At 37.7% G+C, this 27,925-nt stretch overlaps 1 protein-coding gene and 1 pseudogene across 6 annotated transcripts in view; both read right to left on the bottom strand.

The window, feature by feature from the left end:
* The window catches only part of CDC27 (cell division cycle 27), a 64,802-nt gene that overhangs the window by 15,266 nt on the left and 21,611 nt on the right, over positions 1 to 27,925 (bottom strand). For 4 of the 6 annotated variants that reach the window (XM_003270701.4, XM_030799680.1, XM_003270703.3 and 1 more), the window contains 10 exons: positions 23,087 to 23,184; positions 22,082 to 22,236; positions 21,765 to 21,976; positions 19,570 to 19,684; positions 16,379 to 16,491; positions 8,810 to 8,909; positions 7,157 to 7,364; positions 6,781 to 6,953; positions 3,675 to 3,827; positions 2,101 to 2,309 (listed from right to left, as the gene is read on the bottom strand). In XM_003270701.4, coding sequence (XP_003270749.1) covers positions 2,101 to 2,309; positions 3,675 to 3,827; positions 6,781 to 6,953; positions 7,157 to 7,364; positions 8,810 to 8,909; positions 16,379 to 16,491; positions 19,570 to 19,684; positions 21,765 to 21,976; positions 22,082 to 22,236; positions 23,087 to 23,184 — 1,536 coding nt within the window. The remainder of the gene's footprint in view (positions 1 to 2,100; positions 2,310 to 3,674; positions 3,828 to 6,780; positions 6,954 to 7,156; positions 7,365 to 8,809; positions 8,910 to 16,378; positions 16,492 to 19,569; positions 19,685 to 21,764; positions 21,977 to 22,081; positions 22,237 to 23,086; positions 23,185 to 27,925) is intronic. The other 2 variants (XM_012497748.2, XM_030799681.1) reach the window with 1 other exon arrangement.
* LOC101178210 lies at positions 708 to 1,276 on the bottom strand (annotated as a pseudogene).

The raw sequence follows: 27,925 nt of genomic DNA, 5'->3' as shown, positions 1-27,925 counted from the left end.
TTATCATCCTTATTTTGAATAAGGAAACTGAAACTTAGAGAAGTTAAATAACTTGCTTAAAGTTATACAGCTAATAAAGATTCTAACCAGGTTCTTCCTTAATGATTCTAAAGGCTGAACTCCTAACAATGCTATTTCCACATTCTGTTTTATATTATTATAATTATAGCATACATAGTGTCATGTTTGGCTTCCTTCTCCCCCACTTACTGTTATCAAAAGCATGCTCCTATACTTATAGACCTTCAAATTACAATTTTTAAAGGCTATGTAATAGTGTATTAGGTTAATATGCAGGTATTTCTCCTGAATTTTCAAAATGTCAAATGAATATAGTGTGGATGGTTTATATTACGGAGACTTCTCACGGCCACAACTAGATGATCATGATGATGATGATGATGATGGGGAATAAGCATCAAATGAATAAGAAAAAAGCACAGCATATCTGCTTTAGTTGAGTGGCTTTATATATCATTATAATTGTGTTATAGATGAAGAAAAGGTATTAAACACTATGCTAATGATAGTGAAAGTGAAAACAAAAGAAAGGCTATTTATTTTGTAGTTAGAATAAAGTTGCTCAGTATTTAGAGTTACCTAAATACGTCGGCAAACTCCTCCTAGTAAAAGCTTGCCAATCTGAATAATCCTCCTTTAAACATAATTTTTGATATGGTTAAGTTTTTTAAGAATGCAACTCCTGCAAAATAGCTGAACCAACAATATACATTTTAAAAAAACAACATAAGGATCAACCAGACTTGGGAAAAAATCAAAAACAACACAAGTCTTATTAAGAACTGGGTTCTTGGCTGGGTGTGGTGGCTCACGCCTGTAATCCCAGCACTGGGAGGCCAAGGTGGGTGGATCACGAGGTCAGGAGATTGAGACCATCCTGGCTAACACAGTGAAACCCTGTCTCTACTAAAAATACAAAAAAAATTAGCCGGGCATGGTGGTGGGCACCTGTAGTCCCAGCTACTCGGGAGGCTGAGGCAGGAGAATGGCGTGAACCCGGGAGGCGGAGCATACATTGAGCTGAGATGGCGCCACTGCACTCCAACCTGGGTGACAGAGCGAGACTCCGCCTCAAAAAAAAAAAAAAAAAAGAACTGAGTTCTTAAAATATTACAGAGAACATAGCTATCGGAAGAGACGGCAGCATTGGCAAGTCGATTGTTACATTGGTCAGCAAAAGCTAGCACTATTTTTTTGGCCATCTTTCAGGCAATGTAACTACTACTGAAAAATGAGATATAATCCGTTAAACAACATAGTCACAAATCAAAAAATGTTTTAGTAATATAATACTTCAGATTTAGAAGCAAATAGAATGATAAAACTCAACTGTTATAATAACCCCAAAGATAACCGTATCTGACAAAAAAACTACCACAGTTATGGCTTCATAATTATACCTTCTCTTGATATTTAAACTATTAAGTCAGTCCAGAAAAATACAATAAATGTCAACAGTTAAGTATGGTGTTGAGGCAGAAATAGGACCAAACTTTTTCATATCTTATTCAGTTGATAACAGTATGACCTAGGTAGTAATTTCCTATGTGTCTGCTTATACACAAGTACAAAAAAGTAAAATAGAGATACTGCTAAATAAAAGGGTACACTAAGTTCTTAATAGTAACTCAATAAACCGGAACACTGTCAAAAAGCAGCAACTAGTGAATTTTTTCAATTTTTTTTTCTATTATCCAATAAGTGAATTATGCTATTCCTTTCCAATTTCCCAAGCACTTTTTGTCCCAATCACCATTTCGGTGTTTGAAGAAAAAGTAACAAAGTAACAAAACTAAACAAACAAACAAAAAACAACTACAGTATCTGCAAAAGTTTGGTAGAAGTCTGAAACTGTTGAGTATAAGGATCTGGTGTTCTATTATCATTAGTTAATTTAAGAGTTTGTTAAAGACGTACATTTCATAAGAAAACATTTTAGTTAGAAGTTATTGACCAGTATGTACCATCCCTAAGTATTAGTAACCAAATTCATGGCAATAAAGAGCTATCTAACAAGAAAAATTAGTAAGTACCAGCACCATCAATAAGGCTTTGTCTTTGCACTTCATTACCACTTACCATGCATTATAATGTCTAGGATTGACTCTGATAGCATTTCGAAAACAAGCTAATGCTTTGTCCAATTCTTCAGTTAAGACAAACTCATGCCCTAATAGAGTATAGGCATAAGCATAATTTGGATCAACTTGGATAGCTCTCTGGAAGAATTTAATTGCAATATCATGTTCCCGTTGCAGACTGAAACAGTTCCCTGCAGCACACCAGGCCTTAAAAAAATGGGAACAAAAACCAAACAGAATTAAAATTTTATTTTTTCTAAAACCAAACCTATGACTAAAATGAAGCCTCAACTTAGAACAGAAAGACAAAAACGGAGGAGCTTCAGTAGTCAATTCTAATTATTCACAGATTCCGTATTTGTGAATTTGTCTGATTGCTAAAATTTATTTGTAAAACCAAAATCAATACTTGCAGTGCTTTCATGGTCATCAAAAGGTATGTTCTCATTTGAGGTTGAATAATGTGACTCTACCTTCTTGTTTTAGCTCTCATGTAGAAATGACCAGGGACAGAAACTCTGTGGGGTAGTTTAGTGTAGTGCAAGAAGCTTTGGCTCTGAGGACAGTTGGACAGAATTTGAATCCCACTGCTGGCACTTTTAAGTAGGGTGGCTTCAGGCAAGTCACCTCTGAACCTCATTCTCTCTTCTTCTTCTTTTTTTTTTTTTTTTTGAGATCTGGTCTTGTTCTGTTGCCCAGGCTGGAGGGCAGTGGTGTGATCTTGGCTCAATGCAACCTCTGCCACCTAGGCTCAAGTGATCCTCCTGTCTCAGCCTCCCGAGCAGCTGGGACCACAGGTGCCTGCCACCGTACCTGGCTAATTTTTGTATTTTTTGTGGAGAAGGGTTTTGCCATGTTGCTGAGGCTGGTCTTGGAACTCCTGAGCTCAAGGAATCTGCCTGCCTCAGCCTCCCAAAGTGCTGGGATTATAGGTGTGAGCCACCACGCCCAGTAGCATTCTCTCTTTTGTAAAGAAAATAGGATCTACCAAGATGAGTTATTTTTAGGATTCAAGATTATAATCCACAATCTATCTGTTTCAAACTCTCCATCACTGAATTAGTAGCACTAATTCAGTGTTCATGTTGACTACAGAATTACCGCAAATAATGGGAGTTGACTGTATTTAATTCTAAGCTTAGATATGTTACAAAAGTATCATTAAATATTTTTGAGATGCAATGAAATACAATCTTACAAGATAAGAGCATGTAAATTAATTGCACCTACGTCTTACAATGACAATACTAATTTAATTTAAAACTATTAATTTTTTCAATCTATGTAACTCCTGCTCAACGAACTCTAATCTTGGTGACAACAGCAAATTTAACGTAGTCAACTCTCGATAAATCCTGAATGAAATATCTGCTTTGTGATTTTTCTATTTGTGAATCTGCGCCACACATTCTAGGACTTTCTCTTCCTCTCTGAGTCCCTGACTAGATAGAGAGAAAAAAAAGAAATAAGTGTGAGTGACACTAAACAGTGTTTGAATTGCTTGGTTCATCTCTATCTGTTGAGGGTGATCAAAAAGGTAACTATATAAGCAAAGTATTTTGGTTAACATACCTCTGGCGAATTTTTATCCATGTCTGTTAAGTCTTTTGACAGAACTGAAAGAGCAACATCTTTTTGAAGATGCCAAAGTGTTGTAGAGTAGATCTCCATGCCTTCAACTCTATAATTCTCAATCCTTCTAACCTCTGAGAATATTCTTTCAGCCTGAAATAAAAAAAACTAGTAAGAGAAAACAAGTTGATACAATTTATATATATACACAGGGAAAGCCCTGGTCATTATCTTCATAGGATCTAAATGCTGCCTTGTATTATGGTTTTTATGTGAATGAGTATTAACACAAGGACAAATTGAGCAATCTACTATGGCAGGTCAAATAGGGATGTAACCATATTGACAGTCAACCTAGTATTTATACACAAGCCATGGTAAGAACATGAACTCTGAAAAGGAAATTTGAGTTTCTACCAAAAAGACGGAAGAGAAATCTATATAAAGCTACAATTCAAAAGAAAAGTCAATATTTCTTTCTCAAAAACCACATTTCCAAGTTTTAATAATGGCGTTACAGAATAACTCTTTTTTTTTTTTTTTTTAAGACAGAGTCTCGCTGTATCGCCCAGGCTGGAGTGCAGTGGCGTGATCTCGGCTCACTGCAAACTCCACCTCCCGAGTTCACGCCATTCTCCTGACTCAGCCTCCCAAGTAGCTGGGACTACAGGCACCTGCCACCACGCCTGGCTAATTTTTTGTATTTTTTAGTAGAGAGAGGGTTTCACTGTGTTAGCCAGGATGGTCTCGATCTCCTGACCTTGTGATCCACCCGCTTTGGCCTCCCAAAGTGCTGGGATTACAGGCGTGAGCCACTGCACCCGGCCAGAATAACTCTTTTAGGAAAGATGATGGAAGAATGATTTCTGTAACATAAAATCTATTTTTGAACAGATTTTTACTGAGAGGTTGTGCTAGAAAATTTAGAGGGAAGAAACAGGTTAAGCTGGCTATCAATTCTATGGTTATCAATCCTATTGAGCCCTGAATACACACACCAATATTGTGTCTGCTAGGAATTATAGGCCCTACCTATTAATTATTCTTTCCTTTGCAGCACTCTCTTGACTTCGGGGTCTCTCCTCAGCTGCCTGATCAATTTTTTTCCTCATCACATTCACAGCTCCCAGAACTGTGTTTCTCTCCCTCTAAAGTTTGAGGATTTAGGTCATATAAAATCAGTTTCCTACTTTATCAATTTACCAAGTTCAAAATTCTCAGCTGCCAGAAAAGGTCTAGGTAATAAAAAAAAAGAAAGGAAAAGAAATTCTCACAGTTTAGTTTAGAATAAGGAATATCTGGACTGTTTTTAATGAAATGAGTATGACAGAAAATAAGAGCATTTTAAAACTGAGTGCTTAATTCCAAGAAGTGGTCATATGATATCTTGGAATAGCTTAACGATTTGTAACTTCCTTGCAATCTCTTAAAAGTTGTAAAGGTAAGTGTGCAGCCTTGACGTGCAGGGCTCAAGTGATCCTCCCACTTCAGCCTCCCAGGTAGCTGGGACCACAGGTGAGTGCCACCACACCCAGCTAATTTTTTCATTTTTTGTAGAGACAGGGTCTCACCACATTGGCCAGGCTGGTCTCCAACTCCTGAGCTCAAGTGATCCCCCTTCCTTGGCCTCCCAAAGTGCTGGTATTATGGGCATGAGCCACCACACCTGGCCAAGTTTTTCATACAGGCATGGTAACAAGATAAAAGACCCATCAGCCAAATATAGGTAGGTACCTTTTGGTTTCAAAGTTTTCAGAATCTGTTGCTTCCTTTGAAAAATGATTATGGCATAGACAAAAAGAAAAATGGGAAAAAAAACTCAGAAATTAAGTTGAAGCAGAGGCTTTCTTTAATTAAATATTTGGGTCACCACTATAACTAGGGGAAACAATAAAATTCATTTATGTTAAAGTAGCTGTGAAACAATAAATTAGAAATAACTTTTTAAACGGCTTTTCCGAACACAGCTCTTGCCTGTCTGTGTATATGCTACATACCAATAAAGGACTATAATCGAAACATGGGTTTTGTAGCAATGAATAAGACTTTCTGTCTTCAACTCTCTTTTCTGTACTATTCAAAATTAAATTATATGTATTCCCTGTGGGAAAGAACACCTTTCCCCTAGATCTTTGCATGGATCATGAAGGGAAGAGTAACCTTCCCTCTGAGTGCATAAAAACAAAAACAAAGCAAAACAAAAACACCATACTTCATTGTCCCCCAGTTTCCTCACCATGCTTCATTTTTCTTCATGATTTATTGCTGCCTGTTCTTATACATTTATTGGCTTACAATCTGTCTGTTGCTAGAATGTAAGCTCCACAGAGGCAAGAAATTGTCTGACTAGCTGTAATACAGAGTCTAGAAGAGTCCAGGATATCATATGCACAGAAATATATACTGAATAAATGAACTGAAAGCAAATTAAGCAAAAAACGAATCATATCAACTTTAATCCATATTAAAGATATTTTATTAATATATAGGTTTCTAAAAGGTTTCTTTTTTTAAGTTGGGGGTGGAGAAAATGCTTTGGGAAGAACTGAGGGGTAATATAAATTGGGAATTAGAATTTTCTTTGGCTTTAGGTTAATCATTCTCTCCTTTTCTGGTATAGACAGATAACTTAAGCAACAAATTTAATTAAAATCCAAAGAGTAAAACGCCTTGTAATAAGGACATTGTGTCCTCAATTAAACACAATTTTCTTTATAGCATTCTTCAAGTTTATAAAACATACTCAATATCAAAAATTCACCCCAGTAATTAACTCTGTATATTGCAGAAAAAATATAAATCCTATTACATGGTAAATATAAATATGTATTTTCAGACACAACTGAATAGGATACACTCTGCGTAAGAATGTCTGGATGACTTGGGTCTCTATAAACCTATTCTGAGAAGTTGCAAAGAATTTAAATTACTCCTTAACACAAGAAAGAACTATATCTATAAATTATAAATTCTGACAAAATAAATATATAGACATTACATAATAAATACCGATCTTTTAGATCTAGCCTTCTTAAGCATGGGCATTTATTTTAATCAAATTGAAATTATCTCTAGAAAGGAATATGTAACCATTTTCTATACTTACTTGCATGTACTCTGAAAGTTCAAAATAGGCCCTTCCAATTTGGCACAGTACCCAACCAGTATTGTAGTGGTGAGAAGGTAGGTGGCTCAAAATATTTATAGCTTCTTTGCAGTTGTATGAACACAAAGCTAAATAACCTTTCCCCATTTCACGAAGAAGGCTCATCAAACCTTCTAGGAGAAAACAACATAGTAAACAAAGGAAAAAACACAATAAAATAGTTTGCTTCTCTAGAAAAGGTAATTACAAACTAATCCATTAAAAATTCCAACATCTATATGGAAAACAATGAAGGTACTGTAATGAACATAAAGAAATTTACTTAAAATAAGTACATAATAAAACACAAAGATAATATTAAGCATTTAAAACAGACCTGCTGCTGCTTTTTGTAGATTAAAAGCCTGAATCTGAGGGGTGATTGTGGATATTTTCCCTTCTGAAATGATGGAAGAGTCCAATTTTGTAATTTCCAGGCTATCATTTATGTTAGGTTGAGTTATTCCTCCTTTATTAGTTTTACTTTTTGTTTTTCTGTTTGGGATTTTAGGTGGAAACTTCATTTTTAATTTTTTGCTATTCTCCTGTAAAAGGGGAGAAATTTCACACCTGTTATACTCATGTATTTTAGACTTTTCCTCCACCCTTTCTCCAGTATTAGATATAAAATAAATGTACAATCTTGATTAATTCTGTATTTTTTTCAGAAGAGAGTTTATAAAAACAAAGGTCTTCAAAGTCATTTAATTTTAAACACAGTAATTCTGAACATAAATTACATTAACTAATAGTGACTAAGGTGCGTTAGCATTAAGTGTGGCTCTCTTGTGAAAGTATATCAAACTCTCATTTATTATTTAAAAGTAAGAAAATAAGTAGATATAATTATCAGCTCACCACAACCCAACCTCTGCCTCTCGGTTTCAAGCGATTCTCCTGCTTCAGCCTTCTGAGTAACTGGGATTACAGGCATGAGCCACCACGCCCAGTTAATTTTTATTTTGGGAGAGAATGGGTTTCTCCACGTTGGTCAGGCTGGTCTCGAACTCCTGACCTCAGGTGATCTGCCTGCCTTGGCCTCCCAAAGTGCTGGGATTACAGGCATGAGCCACCGTGCCCGACCTTTGTTTTGTTTTTTGAGACAGGGTCTTATTCTGTTGCCCGTGCTGCAGTGTAATGATGTAATCAGAGCTCACCACAGCCTTGACCTCCCCAGCCTCAAGCGATTCTCCCACCACAGCCTCCCAAGCAGCTGGGATCAAAGAGTACCACCATCCCAGCTAATTTTTTCTTTCAGAGATGGGGTCTTGCTATGTTGACCAGGCTGGTCTCAAACTCCTAACCTCAAGTGACGGGCCCACCTTGGCCTCCCAAAGTGCTAGGATTACAGGCATGAGCCACTGCGTCTGCCGGGTCTCCAGTTTTTTTTAACTTTTATTTTCAAATAATTTTAGACTCACTCTTCTGCAAATGATAACATGTGACATAACCATAGTATATCATCATATCCAGGAAACTGAAATTAGTACAATATTATCAACTAAAGACCTTATATGGATTTCATCAGTTTTTATATAAACCTGTGTGTGTGTATGTGTGTGCATAGTTCTATAAAATTTTATCACGTGAATGGATCTGTGTAATCAACCACCACAATCAGGATACAGGACTGTTGTACCACCACAATGAAATTCTTTTGTGCCATGATTTAATAGTAACATCCTCCCTAGAGGCTAACTCCTAATAATCACTCATCTGTTGTCCATTACTATAATTTTGCCATTTCAAGATTATTCCTATGTCATTTTTAACCTGAGAGAAAAAAATTTTAATTAAAAAAGAATATTATATAATATTTACCAAAGGACTAATTAACTTCACAAAAATTATAGATGGCCCTCTATATTAAAACATTTTAAAATTCAAAATAGTCTCTTTATTAACTTATTAGGAATGGAGTCATCAATGAACAGAAATTTTAGCAGGGGAAGCATTAAGTAAATGTGACGTACAGAAATCTTTAAATTACCTTGGTTGTGGAGCTGTCACTAGTAAAGAGTCGTGAACTTCTTCGAGGCAGTGCGTTTGGGGGAGATGTAATAGTGGGGCTCAATACCTGAGGTGTTGTACTAAAAAAAAATTATAAAGGAAGACATTAATATTTTACTTGATTTATGACCATTAACCATTGTTTCAATTTGGGTATATTTTAAAAATATACATTAATTATATAAGTACTCTAAAGTTGATGAATTTGATCAGTTCTTTTCGTGGTTTCTCTATGAAAACACAGTATTTAAAAATGAGGGACTTGGACTGGCTTTCCTGCTTCTCAGCTTACAGACGGCCTCTTGTGGGACTTCACCTTGTGATCGTAAGTCAATACTCCTTAATAAACTTTCCTTCATATAAAAAATAAATAAAAATAAAATGACTCATTACTACAAAATAGTAAAGATTATAGCATAGATCTTCACTCTGAAATTCTTAATTTGAACTAAAAATAATCCTCATAAAACTCTGGATCAACAAATGATAAGCACATCTATAAATCAATTATTTTTACCCTTCATTTGCAACTAAAACAAGTTAGAGGAAAAAGAAAAGACGGTTGGGCAAAGACAGTCTAAATGTGGGGTATTTGTCAACAAGTAAATACCACTAGAACAACTGATATTTGAGAAGTTATCTCCCCGTAAATTCAAACAGCTACATCAAAGGTTTATTCTGTTTAAAGCAAAAGGAGCCTCTGTACATTTTTACTTTAAAGGCAAACCCTGAGATATGAGAATTTCAATCTTAGGAGCAAGCAAACTTAAAATCTGAAACAATCTAGAATTGACAATCTAGAATTGGGTAAACTTACGGACTAAACTATCCAAACTTTGTAATTTTTGGGAAATCCTACTAGCTACCTGAGTCTGAGTCAAAGAACATCAGAAAACAGAAAGATATATATATTTTCATCTTTTACGACATGTACATATATAATATGTATAGATACCTCTATATATGCATGTGTGTGTATGTCACACACATGAATCCTTTTAATCTGCATCTGATAAACTAGGAGTTTGATAACGAAAGGCTTCCAAAGTTCAGAATTAGACTTCACTTCATATGGAGCAAATGACACACAACCCTTCTTGGATGACTTAGCTAAAAGTACTATGCCATTCTAATCATCTCTAAAAAAACTTTCTAAACAGAACAGACTTCTGCTAGTCATGACAGAGTAAAATGGAATAAACTTATTCTCCCATTTCAGATAACTACAAACTGAACCAAATATATGGAACAACAGTTTTCAGACACTGGACAATAGGCAAAACATTTCTGAGGACAGTTCTAGGGCCACCTTGCAGGAAAAAAGAATGCAAAATAGAGCTCAGTGGTCCCACTGTGTTGAAAAGAAAATGTTGAGAATTTGAGAAAGCCAAAGCAGCCAGAATTTGCAAGGCAGAACACCAGAGAGAAGAGAGAGCCACAAAGGGAGACCTACAAAGATCTGCAGAGGGCTTCCCTAGAGTCTTCAGTTGAAAACTGATCAGTGTAGGTGTTTGAGTGTTATATAATAATTTGTCTGATCCACGTCCCAGGCTCCTGAGATCTACTAAGTCCTTGGAATTCCTCAAGTGACAGGGATGGCTTTGTTATTCATTATGAGCTCCTGGGACCATGCCCGAATTTATGCTAATGAAGTAACTCCTAGATACTTTCTGGATGGGGGCTGGCCATGCTGTAAAGGTCAACCATGTGGCCGGGCATGGTGGCTCACGCATGTAATCCCAGCACTTTGGCAGGCCAAGGCAGGCGGATCACAAGGTCAAGAGATCGAGATCATCCTGGCCAACATGGTGAAACCCCGTCTCTACTAAAAATACAAAAATTAGCTGGGCATGATGGCGGGTGCCTGTAATCCCAGCCACTCGTGAGGCTAAGGCAGGAGAATCACTTGAACCCGGGAGGTGGAGGTTGCAGTGAGCCAAGATCGTGCCATTGCATTGCAGCCTGGGCAACAAGAGCGAAACTCTGTCTCAAAAAAAAAGTCAACCATGTGATTAGAGGGCTGGGGCTTTGAGCCAGCAACACCAGCCTGAGCTCCTCTGGGAAGGAAATTGAGTTCAATCATGTGGCCAATGATTCCATCAATCATGCCTATATAACTTAAAAACCCTAATAAAAATTTTGAACACCAAAACTTGGCTAAAATTCCTGGTTTGTAAACATACTGATGCATTGGGAGGGTGAGTCCACAAAGAAGACATGAAAGCTCTGTATCAGGACTCTCCCATATCTAATCCTATGTATCTCCTAACTGTGTCATCTACAATAAAAATGTAATCATTAAGTATAGCACTTTCCTGGACTCTGTGAGGTGCTCTAGCAAATTACTGAATGTAAGAGGGTAGTAGGAATCCTTAAATTTGTAGCCAGTTGGTCAGAAATGTGGCTGGCCTGGGGAACCCAGAACCTGCAACTGGGCAGTTCAGACAGTTCTTGTTGGGGACTGTGATCTTAACCTGTGGTGTCTGTGCTAAGCTTGGGTAGTTAGCATCAGAATTACATCATAGTACCATAGTGAAGAAACTACCCAAAGCTGGGGAAAGTATTACTGAAAAGAAGTAGACAGAATAATTACTGGATCTCACTCCAAGCTGGGAACAGCTCATACTTTCAATAGGCAGAGTGAAGAAACCTCATACTAAACAAGTTTTTGAGGAGAGTACTCAAAGGGTACTTCCTCAATGGTGGGACAAGATTAGTCCAGACTAAGGCTACTTTTGTCTGGACAAAATTTAAAAGGTAAGACCTGAAGGGATCAAGCTGTTTCCAAGCAACTTTACTGCATCTCAGAATAAAACTTTAAAATACCTAAAGGAATGCAAAAATATCCAGTAATCAACAATGTAAAATTTATAGCCAGGCACGGTGGCTCACACCTGTAATCCCAACTCGGGTGGATGAGGTGGGAGGATTGCTTGAGGCCAGGAGTTTGAGAACAGCCTGAGCAACAAAGCAAGACCCCATCTCTGCAAAACTAAAAAAAAATTAGCCACATGTGGTATGTGCCTATAGTTCCAGCTAGCCGGGAGGCTGAAGTGCGAGGACCTCTTGAGCCCAGGAGTTTGAGGTGCACTGAGCTATGATCACACCACTGTACTCTAGAGCCTGGGCATCAGAGTAAAAGACCCTGTCTCAAAGAAAAAAAGTAAAATTTATAATAACTGACATCCAATTAAAAAATACTAGGCATACAAAATAGCAGGAAAATATAATCTATAATGAAGAGGAAAAGTAATATAAGAAAAACTTAGAAATAACAAAGTAAGACTTAGTAGACAAAAACATTAAAAAAATACAAATATATCCTATACATTCAAAAACATAGAAGAGGCTGGATGAGGTGACTCATGCCTGTCAGCCCAGCACTTTGGGAGGCCAAGCCAGGACTGCTTCAGGCCAGGAGGTCAAGATCTGCCTGGACAACATAGCAAGACCTTGTCTCATAAAGACCTTGTCCTTGTCTCTACAAAAAAATAAAAATAAAAATAATTAGCCACATGTGGTGGCATGTGCCTGTAGTCCCAGCTACTCAGGAGGCTAATGCAAGAGAATCGCTTGAGCGTTTGAGGCTACAGTGAGCCATAGTAGTGTCACTGCACTCCAGCCTGGGTGACAGTGAGACCCTGTCTCAAAAAAAAAAAAAAAAAAAAAAGGCTGGGCGCGGTGGCTCACACTTGTAATCCCAGCACTTTGAGAGGCCGAGGTGGGAGGATCACAAGGTCAGGAGTTTGAGATCAGCCTGAGGAACATGGTGAAACCCCGTCTCTACTAAAAATACAAAAATTAGCAGGGCGCAGTGGCGCATGCCTGTAATCCCAGCTACTCAGGAGGCTGAGGCAGGAGAATCGCTTGAACCCGGGAGGGGCGGAGGGTGCAGTGAGCCAGATTGTGCCACTGCACTCTAGCCTGGGCAACAGAGCGAGACTCCATCTCAAAAAAAAAAAAAAAAAAAGAAAGAAAACCAAATCAATCTAGAGATGAAAGAAGAACGTCTGCAATAAAAAAAAAAACAAAAAAAAAACCCAACAACACTGGATGTGGTTAGTAACAGGTCTGACACTGCTGAAGAAACATTAATTTGAAGACACAGCAATAAACACTATCCAAAATGAAACACGGAGAGGAGAAAGATTGGAAACAAAAATGAAGAATTAGTGAGCTGTGGGGCAACTTCAAGCAATCTAATATACAAGTACTTGGAGTCCCAGAGGGAGAGGGTAAGACATGGACATATTTGAAGAAATAATGCCCCCAATTTAGCCAACTATTATGAAAACTATAAACCCACAGATCTAAGAAGCTCAATGAATCCAAAGGCCAAGAAACAAGAAAGCTACACTAGAGCACATCATAATCGAATTGCTTAAAATCAGCGATTAAAAACAAAACCTTGAAACAGAGAAAAGACATATTACTACATATAGAGGAACAAAAATGAGATTGACAGCAGATTTCTTGTCAGAAACAATATAAGCCAAAAAACCAGTAAAGCAACATCCCTAAAAAAATTTTCAATTACAAATTCTTGGCCAGGCATGGTGGCTCATGCCTGTAATCTCAGCACTTTGGGAGGCCGAGATGGGCAGATCACCTGAGGTCAGGAATTCAAGACTAGCCTGGCCAACGTGGTGAAAGCCGATCTCTACTAAAAATAAAAAATTTAGCTGAGCATGATAGCACGTGCCTGTAATCCCAGCTACTCGGGAGGCCGTGGCAGGAGAATTGCTTGAACTCGGGAAGCAGAGGTTGCAGGGAGCCAAGATTGCGCCACTGCACTCCAGCCCAGGCAACAAGCAAGACTCTGTCTCAAAAAAAAAAAAAAAAAAAAAAAAAAAAAGAAATTCTTGCCTAGTAAAAATATTGTTCAAAAATAAAGATGAAATAAGAACTTTTTTTTCTGATCCACAAAAGCTGAAAAAATTCATTACCAGCTGACTCGTACTATAAGAAATGATAAAAAGGCCAGGTGCGGTGGCTCATGACTGTAATCCCAGCACTTCAGGAGGCCAAGGTGGAAGGATCACAAGGTCAAGAGATCAGGACCATCCTGGCCAACATGGTGAAACTCCATCTCTACTAAAAGTACAAAAATTAGCTGGGCATGGTGGCATGCACCTGTAGTCCCAGCTACTCGGGAGGCTGAGGCAGGAGAATTGCTTGAACCCAGGAGGCAGAAGTTGCAGTGAGCCGAGATTGTGCCACTGCACTCCAGCCTGGTGACAGAGTGAGACTCTGTCTTAAAAAAAAAAAAAGAAATGTTAAAAAGAAGTCCTTCAAGGTGAAGGAAAATGATATCAGATCGAAATCTGGATCTATAGAAGGAAAGGACACCAGAAATTGTAGTTATGTGTGTATATATAAAATAGACTTCTTTTTCTCATTTAAAAAAATTTCAGCTGGGCGTGGTGGCTCATGCCTGTAATCCCAGCACTTTGGGAGGCCCAGGCGGGTGGATCACTTGAGGTCAGGAGTTCGAGGCTAGCCTGGCCAACATGGTGAAACCCTGTCTCTACTAAAAATACAAAAATTAGCCAGGTGTGGTGGCGCATGCATGTAATCCCAGCTACATGGGAGGCTGAGGCAGTAGCATTGCTTGAACTGGGGAGGTGGAGGTTGCAGTGAGCCGACATTGCACCATTGCACTACAGCCTGGGTGACAGAGTGAAACTCCATCTAAAAAAAAAACAAAAAAACAAAAAAAACAAAAAACCTCTATAAAAATATAACTGACTGTTTAAGGCAGAAACCACGACCACAATAATGCACTGTGGGGTTTATAACATATATAGAAATTAAATATATTACAACCATCCCTCCCATAAAGACTGAGAGAGGAGCACAAAAGTATACTATTGTAAGGTTCTGTGCTATACATGAAATGGTCTATTACTTGAAGGCAAACCTTGATAAGTTAAAATGTTTACTACAAACTCAAAACAACCTCTAAAAAGACAAAATAAAGAGCAATTGCTAATAAGGCAATATTGAATTGTACCTCCCCAAAAGATATGTTGAAGCCCTAAGCCCCAGTACATGTCAATATGATTTTATTTGGAAATTTGGTTTTTGCAGATGTCATTGAGTTAAGCTGAGGATATCTGGGTTGATCCTAATCCAATATAACTGTTGTCTTTACAAGAAGAGGGAAATTTAGATACAGAAACACACATGGAAGATGACCATGTGAAGACAGAGGTAGATACTGAGTTATACTGTCACATGCTAAAGAACACCTGGGGTTATCAGAAGCTGGAGGAGGCAAGGAAAAATCCTCCTCTAGAGATTTTGGAAGGGATACAACCCTGCCAACACCTTGATTTTGGACTTATGGCTTTACAACTGTAAGAGAATAAGTATCTGTTGTTTTAAGACACTAAGTTGTGGTATTTTGTTATGGCAGCCCTAGAAAATTAATATAGGCAATTCAGGAGATAAAATGGAATCAACAATACAAAGAACACAAAATTATTAAGAGCGAATGTTGGCCAGGCACGGTGGCTCACGCCTGTAATCCCAGCACTTTGGGAGGCTGAGGTGGGAGGATCACCTGAGGTTGGGAGTTCAAGACCAGCCTGACCAACATGGAGAAACCTTGTCTTTACTAAAAATACAAAATTAGCTGGGTGTGGTGACGCATGCCTATAATCCCAGCTACTCAGGAGGCTGAGGCAGGAGAATCGCTTGAACCCGGGAGGCGGAGGTTGTGGTGGGCCGAGATCACACCATTGCACTCCAGCTTAGGCAACAAGAATGAAACTCCGTCTCCAAAAAAAAAGGAGCTGATGTTTATTAGTGTTAGTCTATTTGTTTGACTCTAAAGTAAAATGTACAAATCAGAAATTATTTTTACATATAATGTTGCTTTGCAGGAGGTCTCAAGTTCCTTCTCACAACAGAGCCTCAGGCAATCACTGCAAGCTGGCACTCAAGAGGATTAGACTTACCATTCTGGGAGCATTACAGGAACATAGAGGTCTTTTAGATAGTCAAGGAGGTATATGCACACCTGTGTCTGTTTTAAAATTTAGGTACATGTTCACAGTTTTAGAAAAGAGAAAGAAAATTGTATCTTTCTTTTAAAATGTTAGCTATAATCTATTGAGTCCTTGAAGAGGAAAAGAAAATCCTATCTAACACCGTTTCTGTGTGGAAATAGATTCATTACTTGAAGTTTATTTGTCTGTTATTTTTATAATCTGTTTATAGACATGCATAATGTGGGAAGGGGAGTATGAAACCTATCTGTACCTAAACTATAGAGAGGGTCATGTGCATAAGAAGAGAATTACAAATCCATGAGGCAATCAGAGTAAACTAAAACGCTGCTTTAGTTAACTATTGTCTTCTGTGCATTACAAAACTCAACTCAAAATTACACTAGTGTTGCAAGTTAGAGGTTTCAAATTTTACATCTTCAAAATTTACAGTAGTTATTCTAGAATCCATGGGAGTCACTATCTGCCTAAACTGAAGAAATATAAAGAATCAAGTTTTATGGCAAGAAAAGTTGAATAATTACAATGATAAATACCTTGTTTGTGGACCAGAACTTTGTGTTTGTGCAAGAATTGGAGTTACCTCTCGGCTATTTCCACTCTGTGAGAAGACAGACTTTGTTCCAGTTTGGCCGATTCTGGCAACAGACTGTAAAACACGAAAAGTCTAAGGTTTGTGAATTATGGGCTACACTGTAAATGATAAAAGACAACACAACGCTCCCATCTACGTTTTCTCAATACAAGCAGCCATAATATACTGTCACCTCAAAGATAAATTATATCATTATTGTTAATTATTGTTATATTAGTATGAACATTAGTCTATTTCCTTGTTTTAATCTCACAGTATTTTTACCTCTATAATGTCTTTTCATCTTTTGCTTTTAGTTTCAAAGGCTAAAAATCCCCAGAAGCTATTCTTTTCATCTCGTTGTGACCATCCTCCATTTATTACATACCTTCTCTACTTGGGGTTAAGTACTAAAAAATTTTAAGACAGCTAGATTCTCAAGATTTATGATTTATCTCATTATACACAGAAAAAAATAATAATACGATAAGATTTTATACTCCTTTGGCACTTGGTAACAGTTCTAAAGGAGTTCAGAGGAATAGATTTTAAAAAAACAACCATCTGATTACTTTCCAAAATCTAAGGATATTGTTCTTTAGAGTTAATATTGCTTAGTTTTTCTAATCTTCATTAATTGGTTTCTGTTCCCTTGGAGAAAAAAAATCTTTGCTTGGCTCTTCAGTCTTCTCTAATTTATTCCCTTATTTTTATTCATTTCTACCATCTAGCTTCTTTAAATGATCTATGACTATTGTTATCAGTGCACTGTTTTTCCCCTTTGGCTACCAGAGAATTTTCTTCAAAACTTACTGTTACCCTGATGTCCTGTACACAATCCTCAAACTGCATATTATAAATAATCACTAATAATCACTGTCGCATCAGATACAAAAACCTTATTTTAGCCTTTCCTGCATTCAACATCACTGATCATGCCCTACTTTTTGAAACTGTGTTACTTCCAAAACATTACATTATTTGTCCTGCCACTTCATTTGCTGGCCCCTTTATCCTTCTACTATTTTTAAATTAGGTTTACTCTGTTCTTCTTAGCTACTCTTTCTTTCCCTAGGAGAGCCTGGTCATTTTAATAGCTTCAATTATTATTTCTATCAGCAGGTCACATTTTTTCCTCTATGACTAACTTTCTACTGAATATTTTCATCTAATGTACCACCACTTCAAAATAAAACTTTGTAAGCCTTCCTCCGCCTTTTCCAAATTGGGATCACTACATTCATCCAAGGGACAAAACTTAAGTCAATTCTGGCCCTTCCTTATTTATCAAAGAACTATGTATACTGCACTCACTACCTGGTTTGATATTTTCAGTTGACACTGTATGCAGACCGACATGCGTGACTTTTCTGGGAATGTCTTGTAATAAGGTAAGAGGAGAACAGAGGCAGAAGAGGATGAGACAGCAATCTTATCTGGGCACTAAAATCATGTGCCTGCCCACTGCCTTAACTTGCTTTGGTTATTATGGTTTTTTTTTTTTTTTTTTTTTTTTGAGACGGGGTCTCGCTGTGTCGCCCAGGCTGGAGTACAGTGGTACGATCTCGGCTCACTGCAAGCGCTGCCTCCCGAGTTCACGCCATTCTCCTGCCTCAGCCTCCTGAGTAGCTGGGACTATAGGCGCCCGCCACCACGCCCGGCTAATTTTTTCTATTTTTAGTAGAGACGGGGTTTCACCGTGTTAGCTAGGATGGTCTTGATCTCCTGACCTTGTGACCCGCCCGTCTCGGCCTCTCAGAGTGCTGGGATTACAGGCGTGAGCCACTGCGCCAGGCCGGTTATTATGGTTATTATGGCTCTTCTAGTTTTGGCCTACTTCACCTGGCATGCTAACTACCATTTTGCTTTGCCTTCTTCGTAACTGTAATGTTTAAAACAATCTATACACAAACTATTTTGCAGTCCCTTTTAAGTATTCTTGGAGTTCCTATTATCACTCACTAAGGAGTTATTATAGAAAAATCTTTTGCAGATTCTAAGGATGTTCAGGAGTAAAATAGTAAAAAGCAACTATAAGAAGAAACATGTTTCTATTAAGGTAAACAGAGTATAACTGTTATTCACATATTAGTATGACTTGTTTAGCTTCCATTTCTTGAATATTTATGAAGCATGGCAATAGGTATTTTATATATAGAGCCTAATTTAATTCTCACAGAAGTTACCTTGTGCCACAGATATGCTTTTTAAAAATGGTATTTTGGCCTCTATTTCCATATACGTATATAAGGGAACATTATAAAACAAGAGCCTCAGCTGGGCAGTGACTCATGTTTATAATCCTAGCACTTTGAGAGGCCAAAGCAGGAGGATTGCTTGAGCCCAGGAGTTTGAGACCATCCCTGGCAACATAGTGAGATCCTGTCTCTATAAAATTAAAAGTTAAAAAAATTAGCTGGGTGTGGTGGTGTACACCTATAGTCGTAGGTACTTGGGAGGCTAAGGTGGAAGGATTACTTGAGCCTGGGAGGTAGAGGCTACAGTGAGTCATGGTCGCACCACTGCACTCCAGCCTGGGCAGGAGAGCAAGACCCTGTCTCAAAAAAAAAAAAAAAAAAAAAAAAAAAAGCCTCATGAAACTTGCTGCAATATTTACTATAAGTATACTACCAAATATTTTTCATTTTCATTTTAAAACTGTGCATCCACGATCTACCAAAAATCTTATTATCAGAAATATCTGGCTTTACCTGAGCAAATTTTTTTCATATAATTATTAATGTTATTAAAAAACATATATACACAGTGGTGGGCACAAGTAAAAACTATGGCAGACATAATTTCTATTATTTATATTAAAGTAATATAAACAATATTAATTTTGTTTTTTAAAAAGGAAATTAAAAAGTAAAAATATGATTATGTTTATTTAACTATATGCTGAAATAAACTAAATTTGTGAGATACAATCTTACTTGGCCAAAAGAGTAAGAAGTCTGTCTCCTACTATAACCAAGAGGCTACAACAATAATGACATTATTTTATATTTAGATCACTCTCTACCTGCTGGGTTCAAATCTAAGGCAAAAGCACTTATATAAAGTAAGATTTTCCCTGAGATTACCTTTAAAAGATTGAAATAAACAAGTTGCTTTAATCAATATCCAAACTGCATTTTACACGGAAAATACCTTTTTTGAAGGGGCTCCGGTGGATGGCACATCAATTACAGAAGGTGTATTAGTGTAGTTTTGTAAATAGGATCCATCTCCAGGACTTGGGGTTTCTAATGGCAAAATCCCAAAACTGAGAAGAGGTTGAAATCAAGGTGTCAAAAAGTCATCAAGGCATATATAAAGCAGCAGTATACTTAAATTAGAAGGTCTAAAAGGAAGAGAATGGCAAATCAGTCTTAGGGACAGTGAGGATCTGAGGGGCAGATTAAAAATAAGCTGTGAATGTAGACTATTCCACCCACCATAACTAAAATTTAAAAAAGCTATCAAACAAGGAACTAAACTGAGCAAAAATTACTGATCTCAGGAGATTTATTAGAAATAAAGAAGAGTAGCTTTATAAATCTAAGATCCAAATGATCAGATTACTTCAAATTCTCGGAATTTATGGGATTTAGACACAACTACAGAGAAAATGTCTCTAGAGACCATTAGATAACTATAACTCTGCAGAGTTGTAATCTCATGGTCATGCTATTTTAGTAGTTCCCTGGCCTCAGGACCTGATTCATAGAATTTCTTCTAGCATATATATATGTATTTTTTGAGACAGAGTCTCGCTCTGTTGCCCAGGCTGGAGTGCAGTGGCATGATCTCAGCTCACTGCAACCTTCATCTGCTGTTCAAACGATTCTTGTGCCTCAGCCTCCCAAGTACCTGGGATTACACGTATGTGTCACCATGTCGGGCTAATTTTTGTAATTTTAGTAGAGATAGGGTTTCACCATGTTGGCCAGACTGGTCTTGAGCTCCTGGTCTCAAGTGATCTGCCCACCTCAGCCTCCCAAAGTGCTGAGATTACAGGCATGAGCCCCCATGCCCAACCCATTCTAGCACATAATTTTTCATTTTGATACTTTTGGATATGTATCCTCTGGGCTGAGTTCCTGTATTTATACATACATATACTTCTAATAATTTTGATAAAATATTTTATATTAATAGGTGTGACAGCTAGGTTCAGTGGCTCACGGTAATCCTAGCACTTTGGGAGGCCACAGCAGGAGGATCACTAGAGGCCAGGAGTTCCAGATCAGCTTGGGCAACACAGCAAGACCCCATCTCTACAAAAAAAACTTAAAAAAATTAGCCAGGTGTGGTGGCATGTGCCTGCAGTCCCAACTATTCAGGAGTCTGAGGCGGGAGGATCGCTTGAGCTCAGGAATTTGAGGCCGCAGTGAGCTATGATTGTGCCACTGCACTCTAACCTGGGTGACAGAGTGAGATCCTGTCTCAAACAAAAAAAGGTAAGCGTCAAATTTCCTCCATCTTTCGGAAAAAGCCACTTTAACAGTAACCAATTGTGCCCTGATTATAACATTTCATGAGGCTCACCGCTATCCAGGAATGCACACCCATAAAGACAGTATTTTTTAATGTGCTTACTACCTAATTAAGGAGTATTTCAGAGTTTTAAATTTTTCTCCAATTTTTTTTTTGAGACGGAGTCTTGCCCTGTCTCCCAGGCTAGAGTGCAGTGGCACCATCTCGGCTCACTGCAACCTCTGCCTCCCGGGTTCAAGTGATTTTCTTGCCTCAGCCTCCCGAGTAGCTGGATCTATAGGCGCGTGCTACCACACTCGGCTAATTTTTTGTATTTTTAGTAGAGACAGGGTTTCACCATGTTGGCCAGGATGGTCTCCATCTCCTGACCTCGTGATCCGCCCACCTCGGTCTCCCAAAGTGCTGGGATTACAGGCGTGAGCCACTGCGCCCGGCCAGTCCAATATTCAATTTTTTTTGGCTCCCATCTCGGCTCACTACAACCTCCACCTCCCGGGTTCAAGCAATTCTCCTGTCTCAGCCTCCTGAGTAACTGGGATTACAGGCGCCCGCCACCATGCCCAGCTAATTTTTGTATTTTTAGTAGAGACAGGGTTTCATCATGTTGGCCAGGCTGTTCTCGAACTCCTGACCTCAGGTGATCTGCCTGCCTTGGCCTCCCAAAGTGCTGGGATTACAGGCGTGAGCCACTGCACCTGGCAACATCATTATGTGCTGTTTTTTACTTCATTTTCTGAAAACAGAATGCCCCTGTTTCCATAGTGATTTAGAAGTTGCTGTTGTAATAATCTGCATTACTAACAATATGAGTTATTATAAGATCATTTGGTATTATAGCACATTTGAAAGTATCTTGTTTGACTTACCTTGGGGTTAATGGACTAAGAGCTGCTGGTCCTCCTAATAAACTTCGACCAGTTTTTGGTTTATTTTGAACCTGTTTAGATAATATGGAAGTTCCTGTTCCCAGTGGGACAGTATCAGGTGAAATTACAGCTGAATCAATATAAGACACCGAGGAATCTGTATTCAAGGAGTACTTTGAATTGGAAGATTCTAAATTCAATCTGTTTAATTCCTGAAACAGAAAATTTCTACCAAGTCATTCACAATATATTATTTAGTTCAGATCATTCTTTGTAGTTTTCATAATATTTTGAACACTAGAATATAAGACACTTACAATTGTGTCCTGGGGTGTTTCCGTAAGAACTGTCTCAGGCTGTCTGTGAGATAAACTATGATTAGGTACTTGTGTTGTGCAAGAGTTGGGCAGACAGTTGCTAAAGTTCTGTAAAGATGTGAATTTAAATGTTTGGTCAGGATCTGGCTTTTCACCTGTGAAGACAAAAAAAAAAAGTTTGTCTCTGAGGAAGTGAGGAATACATGTTTTTCAAGTATGCATAAATCAGTGGAAACAGGAAATTTTAAAATCCTTATCCAAAATTTTAAAAGCCTTATCCAAAATTTTAAAATCTCCTGTCCACTTCTGCTAATCAAATTTACCCCCAAAAAGCCCATCTATCAATATATCATAAAAGTTTAACAGTAAGATAAAGCTGTAAATTCAGAAAATAAACTACAAGAACACTAATTTTAAACATAACAAATCACAGAAAAATGCAGATTTCTGTGTTTGTTTTAAAGCTGAAAATAACTAGATCTCATTTTTCTCAAAGTAGGAGATGAGGTTGAAGAGTTAAAACCCATCATGTTTTACAGTAAAGGTTGAAGCCCTTCTATATATACATAGATGCAACAATGCTGAAAAATGGTCCTTTATGTATCCTAGGCCAAATATACTGAGAAATTCTCTCCCTGTACTGTTCAGGTCTTGTAAGTTTCTGCTCCAGGCATTCTATTAATTGTATTAGAAATTCTATTAATTTTCTTATTCAGAAAGCAATTTTGCTAGTGTTAAACACACAATATAACCCATTCTAGAGGACAACAGATACATGAAAATAGATTGGCTAAACAAAAGAATCTACTGGATTTAATCTTTGTGTAATTTTCAGTTATATGATTCTTGAAACATACCTAATATTCTAACTTATTTTTTATTCTCAATTTTAACTTTGAAAAATATTTTTCTTGGGGGTAGATGATCTGTATTGCTCTCCAAAAATTAAGTAGCAGGAAAAAAAGGAGATGGGAACCCACCCACCTCTCAACTCCACCCACCTACCTATTTCACATAATGATTCAAAGGGAGACCAGAGGAAAGGATTTAAACTAAGGCTCTTTTGGTAACATTCTGATCCTTTGGCAAGCCGATCTGTCTTGCTGTGGAGAGAAACAAGTAGATTTAAATAAGCTACAAACCCCAAAACTTTTATCATAAATTTTCGTATAAAAAATTAGGTAAAAGTTACAGAAGTTCGGAGAGCACTCTTTGTGATGCTTCTCTAAATTACCAATTTCTCCTATCTGCTAATCTCCAAATCAAGTCAAGTTAAAGCACACAGAACATGAATCAAAAGAAATGCTTACAAAATAAACTATCGTTGCCTTCTTGAATATTACTATTACTTTAAACTTCCTGTCAGATACTAGAGCTATTGAGGGAGATGTGAAAAACATCCAAATTCTTCAGTATTATTCTTAATTTTTTTTTTTTTTTTTTTGGACAAGGTCTGGCTCTATGATACAGGCTTGAAGTGCAGTGGCATGATCTTGGCTCACTGCAACCCCTACTTCCTAGGCTAAAGCCATCCTCCTACCTCAGCCTCCTGAACAGCTGGGACTATAGGTGCGTACCACCATATCCGGCTAATTTATGCATATTTTGTAGAGACCAGGTTTCGCCATGATGCCCAGACAGGTCTTGAACTCATGAGCTCTGGTGATTTACCTGACTTGGCCTTCCAAAATGCTGGGATTACAGGTGTGAGTCACCGCACCTGGACTTTTTGTATTTTCGTTGAGATGGGGTTTTGCCATGTTGCCCACCAGGCAGGTCTCGAACTCATGAGCTCAAGTGATCTGCCCACCACAGCCTCCCAAAATGCTGGAATTACAGGCGTGACCCACCACAGTTGGCCTTAATTTTTAATATAACATTCCCAGTGGTAATTCTGAAAGTGATTTAAATGCTTTAAATATAGCATACATGATCAGGTTTTTTTTTTTTTCCCAGGCTTAATTCATTTTATTTTTCTTGTGTAAAAACCCTATGTTGTAGCCACAGCTGAAGCCTGGGTCCTCTGTACCGAGACTCTGGTGTGGGTCTTGACAAGGTGGTCAGTGAATTCCCGATAGGGAGACTTGGTGAATACAGTCTCCTTCCAGAGGTCCGGGGTCAGGTAGGTCTTAGAGAGTTTCACTCTTGTTGCCCAGGCTGGAGTACAATGGCATGATCTCAGCTCACTGTAACCTCTGCCTCCCGGGTTCAAGTGATTCTCCTGTTTCAGCCTCCCCAGTAGCTGGACTACAGGCTCGTGCCACCACGCCCAGTTGATTTTTGTATTTTTAGTTGAGGTGAGGTTTCACCATGTTGGCCAGGCTAGTCTTGAACTGCTGACCTCAGGTGATCTGCCCGCCTAGGCCTCCCGAAATGCTGGGATTATAGGCTGAGCCACCCTGCCTGGCCCCCATAAGATTATAATACCATATTTCTACTGTATCTTTTCTTTGTTTAGATACACAAATATTTACCATAGTGTTATAACTGCCTACAGTATTCAGTAAGGTAACATGCTGTACAGGTTTGTAGCCCAGGAGCAATAGGTTATACCATATAGCCTAGGTGTGTAGTAGGCTACACCATGTAGGTTTGGGTATATGCACTTTATGATGTTCACAAATGACAAAATCACCTAAGGACACATTTCTCAGAACATATCCGCATCATAAAGTGACACATGACTGTATAGCATATTTGTGATTTTACCTTAATTTTTTTAAACTTTACTTTGGAATAATTTTAGACTTACATAGAACTTGCAAAAATAGTACACAATTTCCACATACCCTACACCCAGCTTCCCCCAATAATATCTGACATAACCATAGTACAGTTATCAAAACTAGGAAATTGACATTAGTATAAAACTGTAAACTATGCTGGACATGGTGGCTCACGCCTGTAATCCCAGCACTTTGGAAGGCCGAGGCAGGCGGATCATGTGAGGTTGGGAGTTCGAGACCAGCCTGGCCAATACGGTGAAACCCCGTCTCTACTAAAAATACAAAAATTAGCCGGGCATGGTGGCGCTCACATATAATCCCAGCTACTCCAGAGGCTGAGGCACAAGAACTGCTTGAACCTGGGAGGTGGAGGCTGCAGTGAGCTGAGATTGTGCAACTGCACTCCAGCCTGGGTGACAGTGAGATTCCGTCTCAAACAACAACAACAACAACAACAACAGTAAACTAAACCACAGAGCTTATTTGAATTTTAGCAGTTTTTACACGTGTATATAGAGAATATTACAAATCATATTTACAAATCTGTATAACCACTACTATAATCAGGATATAAAACTGTTTCGATATCCCAAAGAAACCCCTAAATAGTTACATTCTCACCCTAACCCAACCTGAGAACCACTGATCTGTTCTCCTTCACTATAATTCTGTCAGATTAATGTTATATAAATGGAATTATATAAACTTTTGAAATCGGCTTTTTTCACTTGCCATAATACCCTTATAATCCATCTAAGTTACTATACATATCAATATAGTAGTTTGTTTCTCTTTATTGCTAAGTAGTCCATCATATGGACTAGTTTATCTATTTATTTACTGAATTTGGGGTTGTTTCCAGTTTTGGGCTTTTATGAATAAAGTTGCTATGAACTCTTATGTAAAATATCACCTTACATTCCCACCAGCAGTGTACGAAGAATCCTGCTGTACTGCATCCTCTCACCAGCACTTGGTATTGTCAGCAGTTTTTATTTTTAGCCATTCTAATAGGTGTGTAGTGGTATCTAATGGTGGTTTTTAATTGCTTTCCTTAATGGCTAACAATTTAGAACATCTTTTCACCTGCTTATTTACCATCCATATACCCTCTTTGGTGAAATGTTCATTCAATTGTTTTACTTATTTTCTAATTGAACTGATTTTTTTTTTTTATTACTGAGAGAGTTCTTTATATAGCCTAGATACAATCTGTGTTGTTTATGTGATTTGCAAATATTTTCTCCCAGGCTGTGACTTGCATGTATTTTCATTAATGTCTTTTGCCAAGCAAAGAGTTTTAATTTTGATAAAATTTATCAACTTTTTCTTTTATGTACTGTCATTTGGGTGTTAGGTTTAAGAAGTCTTTGCCTAACCCTAGCTCATAAAGATTTTCAAGTTTAATAGTTTTATGTTTTACATTTAGATCCATGATTCATTTCAGTTAAATTTTTAATAAGGTATGAGGTTTAAGTCAATGCTCATTTCTCTGCCTATGGATATCCAATTGCACTGGCACCATTATTTGCTAAAAAGGATATCATTCCTCCATTAAATTGTTTTTCACCTTCTTCAAAAGTCAACTGACGATTCAAGATCCTGTTTTCAATTATTTTGTGTATGTTCCCAGAAGTGGAATTACTGGCTCAAATAGTAATTCTAGTTTTAATTTTCTGAGAAATAGTATTATTTTTATATATCACTGATACATCTGATTTTCTAATTTTTTTTGAAGATTTTTGTGTATAGATGTATTCTTAAGGGATAGTGGCCTACAGTTTTCCTTTTTAGAACAGTATTTCATTTTGGAATCAAGGAAATGCGGCCTCATGAGTAGGCGAGTATTTCTTCTTGTTCTGTTTTCTGGAAGAGATTGTGTAGCACTAGGGAAGAATTTTAACTACAAATTAAAGTTTCTTTCATAATTTTAGGATTATTCAGATTAACTTATTCAGATTTCTATTTCTTAGGTGAGTTTTGGTAGTGTGGCGTATTAAGAAATTGGCCCATTTCATCTAAGTTGTTAAATTCATGTGCATAGAGTTGTTTTGAGTTTTCAGCATACACATCCTTTCACTGTCCTCAGGGTAGATAGTGATATTCCTTCTTTCATTCCTGATATAAGTAATGGTGTTCTCTCTCTTTCTTTTTTGGGGTCAGTTTTGGCAGTTTTACCAATCTTTCCAAGGACCAGCTTTGGTTTCAATGATTTTCTCTACTGTTTTTCTGTTTGCAATTTCACTGATTTCTACTTTTTATTATTTCCTTCTTTCTGTTTGCTTGGATTTACTGTGCTCTTCCTTTTCTAGTTTCTTACAGTGAAAGCTTAGATAGCAGAGTTGAAACTGTTCTTTTATAACAAACATTTAGTGCTATAAATTTCGCTCTAAGACTTTAGCAACATCACAGTTTTTAATATGTCATATTTATTATCCCTTTCATTCAGTTCAATATATTTTTAAAATCTCCTGTGAGACTTCCTCTTCAACCCATGATTTATTTATTTATTTAATTTTTTTGAGATGGAGTCTCACTCTGTCACCCAGGTTGGAGTGCAGTGGTGTGATCTCGACTCACTGTAACCTCTGCCTCCCAGGTTCAAGCAATTCTCGTGCCTCAGACTCCCAAGTAGCTGAGATTACAGACGTGCACCACCATGCCCGGCTAATTTTTGTATTTTTAGTAGAGACAAGGTTTCACCACGTCGGCCTGGCTGGTCTCAAATTCCCCACCTCAGGTGATCCACCTGCCTTGGCCTCCCAAAGGGCTGGGATTACAGGCATGAGCCACTGTGCCCAGACCTATTAATTATTTAGAAGTATGTGGTTTCATTTCCAAATGTTTTGAGATTTTCTTATCCACGTGTGACTTTTTATCATCTAATGCAACTTTTTTAAACAGAGTAATAATATTTATAATACTTCATTTTAGTTAATTTTCTAAAAATAAAAGAATATGATGCTCTTTAGGATTATTTCTCCACCATTCCTTATTAAAATTTTGCCAACTTCTTTCATAAATTGTCTACCCTCCGGTTTTTTGTACATCACTCCTCTCAAATAATTTGTAGTCTTCAAACATCTATTTTCCTCTGGAAGATACTCTATAGATATGA

This window comes from Nomascus leucogenys, chromosome 19 (assembly GCF_006542625.1).
Source record: "Nomascus leucogenys isolate Asia chromosome 19, Asia_NLE_v1, whole genome shotgun sequence".
Lineage (NCBI taxonomy): Eukaryota > Metazoa > Chordata > Mammalia > Primates > Hylobatidae > Nomascus > Nomascus leucogenys.
Note: the sequence above shows the minus strand (reverse complement) of the source record. Positions and strands in the feature narration are given on the sequence as shown.